This window comes from Papilio polytes, unplaced genomic scaffold (assembly GCF_000836215.1).
Source record: "Papilio polytes unplaced genomic scaffold, Ppol_1.0 DF823621.1, whole genome shotgun sequence".
NCBI classification, from domain to species: domain Eukaryota; kingdom Metazoa; phylum Arthropoda; class Insecta; order Lepidoptera; family Papilionidae; genus Papilio; species Papilio polytes.
Genome location: NW_013525583.1, coordinates 218,168 through 228,177, shown reverse-complemented (window position 1 = coordinate 228,177; position 10,010 = coordinate 218,168). Strand labels below are relative to the sequence as shown.

The 10,010-nt window shown below is 34.8% G+C and overlaps 1 protein-coding gene across 1 annotated transcript in view; it reads left to right on the top strand.

Annotated features, from left to right (window-relative positions):
- LOC106104504 overlaps positions 1-5,191 on the top strand; it is an 8,322-nt gene extending 3,131 nt beyond the window's left edge. Inside the window, exons 2-4 of the mRNA XM_013284580.1 lie at positions 2,088-2,157; positions 3,921-4,015; positions 4,725-5,191. Coding sequence (XP_013140034.1) covers positions 2,131-2,157; positions 3,921-4,015; positions 4,725-4,950 — 348 coding nt within the window. The 5' untranslated portion in view covers positions 2,088-2,130 and the 3' untranslated portion in view covers positions 4,951-5,191. The remainder of the gene's footprint in view (positions 1-2,087; positions 2,158-3,920; positions 4,016-4,724) is intronic.
- The last annotated feature ends 4,819 nt before the right edge of the window (positions 5,192-10,010 follow it).

The following is a 10,010-nucleotide window of genomic DNA, read 5'->3' as shown; positions in this document are numbered from 1 at the left end:
CTGAAAGTTGCTCTAACACCTCCAAATCACTTTCACTATCAGCTATCACTATACGGCAACAAGCCAACCATTTTTTAATCTCATAATAAATTAGTAAAATCTTTCGATTTCCATAGATTGTAAAATAAAGATTGAGAGATATGTCAAAATTCCAAAAACATTTATTGAAACACTGCAACTGACACTTTCAAACAGAGGGCGATCCGAAAAGTGTTAGAAATCAGATTTTTCCCTCCGATAGATTAGTCATGTTTTTAGATCGAATTTCTATCGTTCGGTCGTTTATTGAGACAGTATTTCAAAAGATTAGGATACGGATTGAGATTTTCGATTGAAAAAATTGCATATTGAGACCGGCCGTTAGTTGCACAAATAAAAATCGAGTAGTATGTGCACCTGCATATAAGCTCATAGGAATCAAAGCGCTACTAAACAGTTGTGCGATATTTTAGTCAAAGGTGTGCGCGCGCTCTAAATATGATGTAAACGCAGCCAGGGGAATATGTCAATGACAATGCTACTAACTTTGCATTCCTTGCTAATTTAAATTCACCATTAAATCTATATAGGTGTTGCCCGCAACTTCGTCAATGCAAAAATAAAAAAGTAGCCTATAATACATCATCCATCACCTACTATCCAATGAAAGTCCTGTCACAATCGGTGCAGCCGTTTATAAGACCGCAGACACACAGAATTAAAATTACATTTTTTTTTTATTATAGTTTGTCTAAATATCGTGATTATAAAATTGAAGTGTTTGTTTGTAATGTCATAAGAAAAATTTTTCAGATTTCCGAAAGATGATGTATTTGCGTTGCCGATAGCAAAAATCGCATTTAAACATTTTTGTCTTTTTGTCTATCTGTCTGTCCGTAAGCCGCGTTTGTTTCAGGTGATCTCGGAAACGGCCGAGTCGATTTCCGGACTTTCACTGAAGGGTAGCTGACATAGACGGGCTTATTATAGACTACTATTTTATCTTAATATTGCGCGGACGAAGTCGTGGGCATCAGCTAGTTATGTTACATTTAAGATGTATGCTGTACTGTATGCTTTTACTAATGTTGAATCATTTAACCAACATCCATGTTTTAGCAGTAAACCTGCTGGTTCTAAAACAGTTCTCAGATTTCCCATGGACTTGGTTCTTGTTTCTTGGTTCTTGGTACCTTTGTAGACGTCCTGACTGATCATTTTTTGACCGACTTCCCAAAAGAAAGAGGTACTCAATTCATCTGTATGTTTTTTTTATGTGTGTTACGGCATAACTCCGCCTAGTGGACCGATTTTGATCATTTTTTTCATCCGAAAGGTAGTGCTTGCAGGTGGGTCCTATTTTATTGTATGATTTTTGGAGTCAAAGGCTACGACATAGTTAAATAGTTTAGCTCAAAATCCTGCGACGAAATTTGGGGTCTTTTTTTCTTTCTTTTGTTTTATTCAAGAGAACCAACAGTCTGTTTATAACTATTTCCGAAAAGTCAAAACTGGACAACGAACATCTATCGAAACAAGTAAAGGTCTCTACCATAACCGATAAATAGCAAAAGAAACGGGGATCCAGATTAAAAAAAAATCATAGACAACTGCTTTTATGGTTTTTGTTTGAGAATATACTTTGCTGTCTTTTTTACAACGAATATACTCCGGGTTCATTTACTTGTATTTTCATAGAATCGCCACCGTATATGGATGCAATCATTCCCTACAGCCTATAGCGGTTTCCACCTTTTCAGCGGTTACCAAAAGAATACTCTATTCCGTGTATGGCGTACCTTAAGCAAGTATGGTGGCTTAAAGATACTATTAACATATCAATTTGTGAAATCATTGTAAATTAAGAAATGTTTACCATTACATACTTAGAATTCCTGCGTCGTTTAATTTTTAGTTCGACGTCATCACAGAAAGGTAAAATGAAATTAAACCTTATGTTACAAATGTGTTGAGTGAAAATTTTAAACGATATTAAAGTATTGCGTCGAAATAAAGTTATTATAAGACGCCCTAGCAGCGATCGGAAAATTGCTATAAAAGGGCATTAACAGCGACATCGTTGCTCAGTTCAGTTTTTCTCGTCGCAGGAGAGGTTCTCTGATTCAAACCAGTTGAAATTGACAAGTGAAAATGTTTAAAGTTTGCGGGATTATTATGGTAAGTTGTGTAAAAACAGTTTTTAAAAAGTAATGTTATTTATAAATAACCTTTTTGTTTTCATGTAAAGCGTAAAAATCTTAATAGTGGATTTGAAAATTTATTTTCATATCTATGCATATTTTTTTAAAACCAGCGACAGTTTACTCTAATATTAGAGTCGCATATGTCTAATATCGCATATGCGAAGGAGTTAAAAGAATTCCGAGAAAGAGTTACTTGTACTGCGATTGCATTTTTATGTTTATTTTCATAAATTATAACAATTCTTTACACTTATTTTAATTTGGCTCATGTTTCAATTATTGTGTGATATCGAGCGTTTTTTGTGTTAACAATGGTAGAGCCCTCTTTAACATCTTCGCACGAATGGGTCGGTTTGCCCGGTGAAATACCACGACCACACAGAAGACAGGCGGGAAGTGGGAGCAATTCCGCATTTCGTCTGATGAGTGTGGTGCCGGAGGCCCAATTTTAGTCCCTTTCCTTTTCCACCCTTTTCTTATAAGGAAAGGATTGGATGGGAAGGTGGATTTAACGGTCGAGGAGGCGCATGGGAACGGGAAATATCCTATTTATGTGCGTCTTCTCCTCCGTCGATTTAAAGTAGGCAACGCATTTGCAATTGCGGATGTCTATGGACAGCGGTCGCATCGGCATTTTGGCGGATTTAGGTGGCCGCTTGCTCGTTTGTCACATTATTGTTTAAAAAAAACACGAAATACTTTACTGAGTGTACGTTTTTTTAATGTCGCAAGTTGCTTTAGGTTAAGAATGTTGGCGTTTAAAATTTCTTAGATCTTACGAATTCGAGAGAAATGGTTAGATTAGCTGTGCATTTGCAAGGACCTTCACCATTTGTGTCTAGATGTCTATGTCCATGGAAAGTTATAGCTATACTGCATATATTATGATATCGATTGCTCTGCAATATTCTATTCACAATTTATTTTCAATGTCAGTTTGCGGAGGTGTATCACATTAAATATTTACTTTTTATTTTCTATATTCATTTAAAATATATTAAATTGTACTTTTGATGCTGGTTATTATTTTAATTATAAAGTTCTGTTCATTATTTCAATGTCGTAACGTATAATTAAGGCAGTGAGGCGCTACCTATATCAATATGGGTTCAATTCCTGGCGTCAGTTAAAAATATTTTAATTAATTAAATTCTGTGTAATCAAATGATTGTTGATAAAGTTTTATCTTGAAATACAATAAAGTAACGTCCTTTTCTAACATTTGCTTCGGAGGAGTCAAATATAATTTCTTTTTCCTTTTTAAAGAAACCATTTCACTTGCATTTGTACAAAGAGAAAACTGACAGTATTATAGATTACGGAACCATTTGATTAAAGGCCAGTTTCCCAAATATATTTAACCATTCGTTAATATATACTATTATAATAAAGCGTAAACACACACTTTGTTGCCTAAGATGTTAGCAATTACAGCATATTTTCACTAATTCTCTTTTTTATAAAAGCCCTACACTTACGTCACGGTTTAGGCTATACATTTTCACGCCATTAAACTTAGGGGGTAAATATTTTGGATAAAACCCTAATGTGGGAAAGAGATAATAAGTTGCTGTCATCATGTCATGAGTGTCATTTTGACATTTGCAATAATTTGACAAATGTAATCAATAAAACGACTTTCATAATTTCATGCGAATGAAGTCGCACGGGAACAGCTAGTCATAAAATAAGTGGAAACTTCAGAAACCCAACATAATTCATGTGTTTTATTTGCAGATCGTTTTTGGGATTATGACGGTGTTCAGCCTTGCTAACAAGTATGAATATGCGCAAACTGCTACCATTAAGCTCGGCGATGTTAAGCCGGGAAGGTAAGTACTAATTACAATACAAAAAACAAATACTAAACATATGTTAAACAATAGAAGCGCATTGAACAAGTATTTCAATACTAGCTTTCGCCCGCGACTCCGTCCGTGCGACATTTAAAAAACTAAAGTGAGTAGCCTATGTGTTCTTCCATACAAACCTCTACATCTATACCAAATTCAACCGTTTAAGCTACCAACATCCATCCATCCATTCATCTTAACTTTCGCATTTATGATATTAGTATGATTAAGGTAGAAATGCATTTCAAAACAACTGCCCCCCTTGATCATCTCTCCCTTAGACCATTTGCTAGACGCCTTTGCATTGTATAAACCTATACAAATATTATACAGGAAAGATTTTTTTTTATTTTTGTATGTATTGATATACCTCAAACACTACTGGGCTGATTTCAAAAAATCTTTTACCATTAAAAACCTACATTGTCAGTGTAATTTGTCATTTGTATTATTTTCTAATTTCACGCGGGTGAAGTCGCGACCAACACCTAGTGTATAATAATTTTCTTACTTCGACTTTTATTTTAACATAATGATAATCTAGACCTAAGTCGAAAGACAAAAAAACATATTAATATTACGTCTCTTTAAAGAAGAAAGAGGAAGACAAAGAAATTTCGTACTTATTTCGGTAGTGGAAATCCACGGTTATATTGCTTTTTACTAAACTAATTAATTTCTTTGTCAGGGATCGCGAGAGCTTGGAACGTTACTTGTACCAGGGGTACTGGAAGAACAAGTCCGTCTGGCTCCCTAAATGGATCAAGACTTGGCAGATGAAGAGTGTCTTCGTCCCTGTTTGGAAGCGCGTCTGGTACCGTGTGAAGACACAGGAATGGGTCAACGAGCACGCGGCTCCGCCGACCTGGCTTAAGAATGTACGCGGGGGACTCTCCATAAAACTACCCCAATAAATGTCTCAAGCACTACTGTTCTATTTACGTTCGAAATCAATATTGGATCTGAAAAACATACGTATCCGCGCTATTTTAATTTCTATTTTCAATCTGATCCTAAGATAGACAACATGATCGTATAAAGAGCAATCTTATAATCGCTGTATCTCGTTTCTTACAGAGTATTTAAAATATTTTTCGGATCGATCTGAAGGATCCTATATTGATTTCGGACGTTCGAGTTCTGCACAATTTGATGTTTGATATTATCTAGTCACTTATTTTAAAAAATTTAATAAATCTGAAGCTAACTGAATTGGCTTTTAATTTATTATCATCTCCTTATTAATATTACATGTGTTATAATGATTTACAACATTAGTTATTGATGCTAAGTTTACAAAAAGTTATTGACAATAAAACACAGTTTTAAGTATATTTTTTAAAAAAATGGGCAAGTTTAGGTTTTTATTCTATGCTCAGACATATTTTATGATTACTTAGGCTTTTGATAAGATATCACAATTTTTTGTAGTTGTAGTGCCTGTTGGGCAGTTATATTTATATGGGACTAGCTGTTCCTGTGCGGCTCCATCCGCACGTAATTATAAAAAACTTTATTTTATTGTTTACATTTGCCAAATTCTCAATTTTGAATGTCTAGATTCAAATTCACAAATGACAACCATGGTAACCTTGCTTTTTTGATGTTGGCAGTTTGTAGTTTATGGTCCTTTTTCTACATATTATCCAATCTATTTACACCCTAATTTTAATAGTGTGAAAAATATAGCCTAAAGCATGTGAGTGTAGAGGTTTTTATTAAAAAAGGATTTATTCAAGTATATGCTGTTTTAGCTGACGTCCTACGTCACGAAGTAGTGTGTGTTTACGCTTTATTATATTTATTTATTTATTGGAAAGGTACACCAATTGCATGTTCAAAGTTCACAACTAAATTAATATACTGTAGACAATGAAAACAAAGAAGCAAAAGATGGTACAGATGACAGGCGTACACAGCGCTCACAAGAAAATAGTGTTTTACTCTTTCGATAACAAACGTTGAATCACGTTAATTATAACTATATGTTAGGGTACAAATATTAAACAAACAACAAAAGAAAATTCAAAAGTGTTACTGGTAGTAATATAAGCCGAGATCCTTTTTGTTTATTAAGTTTTAACATCGGGACACGGAGACTTGGAAAATGTCAACATCATAACACCGATCGCTAAAAAATCGTTATAGCTGCGGGAGATTCTGTTAATTACAGAGTTCCAACCTACGTTGGCGCGATAAGATTTCAGTTTGAACAGCTCGCATCTCCTGGTCCGTCTAACCGAACTGCTACGATTCACCGCGATGTTGACTTCAGTCAGTAATTCGGGGAAAAGCATTATACCTCGCATGATATTATATAAAAGCTTTAAATCTGTTGCCGTTCTACGATGTTGTAGTAACTTGATTTTAAAGTACTCGAGTCTTTGTGAGTAATTGGAGAATCGCGGAGCTGACCGATCTTTAAAGGCAAGCATTCTAGTAAACCTCTTTTGTACACGTTCGATGCGTGTAATGTGACATTTGTAAGTAGGATTCCAGATTGAAGAAGAGTACTCAAGATTGGATCTGACATATGCGTTATAAAGTATTTTTAACGGCGTAGTTATCTTAAAATCGGAGCAAGATCTCCTTATAAACCCTAACGCCCTGCTGGCTCTCCTAACTACCCCATCAACATATAACTTTAAACTGTCGTGGTTTTACAATTATAATGTTCGTAATATACGGGTTTCTTACCACGATAGGGTTGTTATAGCTCCCGACATTTCGGCACAGCTGCATGCGCCATGTTCTCATCAACCAATCAATCATGCTCGATAAACGAGAGCTTGGAGTCCACCAGTACACCCAAGTCTCGAATGCAACTTACATCAGCATTATTAGCATAGCTATAGATGAAAGTACTTCAATGTTTGTATTTTTTAACTTCAGTTAATTAGAACCTAGATAAAAGTGCTTGTTTGTTTTCTTTTGAATTGTTGTTTTACTGAAACTATAGCTTAACATCGTTCAATGAAACTTTCACTTGTGATTGTTATTTGAAGTTATTGCATTTGGTAGATTGTTAATTGGAAGTGAAAAACAACAACCCTATTAATTTCAGCGAATTATTTTAGCGGGCAAAACTTGCTGCGTGTAATTGGATTGTATATTGAGTTAAAATGAATTCAGTTATCTTATGATTATTCATGTATAATTCATCTTTACTAACTAATATAATAAAGCGTAAACACACACTACTTTGTGGCGTAGGATGTCAGCAATCACAGCATATTTTTAAATAATTCCTTTTTTAATAAAAAGTCCTACACTTACGGCACGCTTTAGGGTACATAATTTCACACTATTAAACTTGGGGATAAAAGAATTGGAAAGAACATTCATGTAGAGAAGGGATCATAAACTACAAGCTGCTAACGTTAAGGAAGCATGGTTGCTGTGGTTTGTCGTCATGACATTTGCAATTGATATTTTGACACATGTAAACCATAAAATTAACATTTTCATTATTTTATGCGGAAGAAGTCGCACGAGAAAACTTAGTCAATTATATTTATCATAATAAAGATAGTTGTGTGATATTGACTTTGTTACTAGACCTATCTTTGCCGTTTTGGAGATCTCTGCTAATAAACAGTCATCCATCCTACCATCTTCCATCCATCGACATTCTAAGCTTTGATATTTATATTGGAAAAAAGTGAAACAACTATACTGTTATCAGAATTGAGCTTCGGCAAAATGCGCTCGCATGTAACCGGCGAGCTGCTAAAAAAATTGAATCGTGTAATACACACATTTCAAATTGTTAGATTGCTATTAGAACACATTCATGCGTATGCATTTTTGAGCTGTGAAGCTCTGTTATAAGTGTTCAATGTTTAAAGCATTGCATTCCCGAATCCATGACAAACGCAGTGAATGCGAAGTGTTTCAGTTTCACTATTCATTGGAAACTGTAGAATGTAACAAAAGGAAAATACTGTAAGAGATTTGTTAAATGTCAATTTAAACCATAGTATTTTATTTTGTAAGGGCAGAACAATGAGACAGAGCAGGGGGCGTTACACCACAATTGTTTGAACCTACACACCTTTTAAGTGCAAAGAGAACAGTTTTACTCTTATGTGATCTAGCTTGCAATTATTCGGACACCATAATTCGTCAAAATAACAAACCGACCACTGCCCATAGACATCTGCATTTGCACATGTGCTTCTTAAACTACTAGAGTAAATGTAGTAAAATACTGTTATGATCTCGCGATGGATATTGAGGATTCATGATTATTCAGCGCCTGACAGTTTACGAATAGCAATATTTTGGATACAAACTTAAAATATTTTTTTCTACAGTTTAATTTCAATACTTTACTTTTATTGTACGATGCGTTTTACTTTTTTACAATTATCTGTTGAATGAAAGTATATAGGTTTCATAGCCAAGAGTAGACTAGTAGTAAGAGTAGGTAATATTTCTCGATGGTGTAGGATCGATCGATGGAATTACCAGTAATGCTTCAATATCCAGGACACATGAATAATAACTCAAGCATCGGACGATTTAGTCATAGGGTTAGCCGTAATACTCTAGTTACATGACCTAAGTTGCTTTCTGACGTTAATTCGCGCTGACGAAATAGTAACATATGTTGTGTTATTAGATAACAAAATGACAATGTTTTTGACAATGTAAAATTTAGGAAAGTATAACAACACACTTACATCACTTTATAAAATAGTAGTCGTTATTTATCTACTAGCTGTTGCGTGTGACTTCACCCGCGTAGCTTTATAAAAACGTATGAAGTTCATATATGCAAAACAAAAATCTGCATATCCCTCGGGGACCTGATATTTTTAAGGGATGAACTGTATCGCATATGTCTGTTTACACTTTGTTTTGTAGATGCACCAAATTACAATAAAATATGTCGACCCATTGCAGAATTATCAAGTAAAGATGAAAAAACACAAGTAATGTATCCCCAGGAACCGTCCTTAATTACGGGATCAATAATATTCCTCAACATCAACATTATAAAAAAAAAATCTGTGCCAAATTTCATCGAGATCCGTTAAGCAGTTTAGGTTAAAAACAATAATAAACACCTTCCATCCATCCATATAACCTTTTGCATTCAGAACTTTAGTAAGGGTTAAGATTATTAGTAATATTTATTAAAAAATGCTCAAAAACGGTTAACTTTTGCATAATGCATATAGGGGTCCAAAATTATCACATTTTTATTGTTTCTTTATTTCCAAAACATTATAATATCGTTACATAAGTCTTTCCCGCCAAACCACTTAAGAGGTTTGTAGGCGTCGCACCTTAAAAAAAAATATTCTCCTTCGTCACCTCCTTACAGGAATACGTCAATAACAAATAATCCTGTATATAAAGTTGTTAAAAGTGCTTGAGGTAACAATGCGATTGCAAAAAGACAGTCCGAAATGTCCATTTTTATTTAGCATTGCAGCTTTTTATCGACCTCAGATTCTCGCTTTAACGGCGAAGACGAAGGCAAGAAGAAAATGGTGGGTAACTAACATTTAGGTACTGTATAGTTACGTGCCGCATGTCTCGCTAACGAGCGTCGGTGGCTCAGGCATTTGTCTTGTAATCTACAGGTCCTGAGTTCGAATCCCGCCATGTACCAATGTGGTTATCGAATTTAAGATGTATAATTTACCCGACGTTCTTACAGTAAAACATCGTGATGCAACCTGCATCGGCGAAGAAATTCAAAGATGTGAGTGAAGTCAACAACCCGCACTGGGTCAGCGTGCTCGATGAAGTTGTAGTCATCCCTAATTTAGGGCTATGAACCTGATAGTAAGCACGTATACTGAGTTAGTGATGAGAGGATAAGCCGGATACATCTCCCGCAAAACACAATATCTAGAGTTAATAGATCTTGACTAATTATTATTGGAGTTTAAATAAAATTTAAAATTACGCTCAGCCAAAACATATCATAATACGAGTATGTTCGAAGTAAAACAAGTAA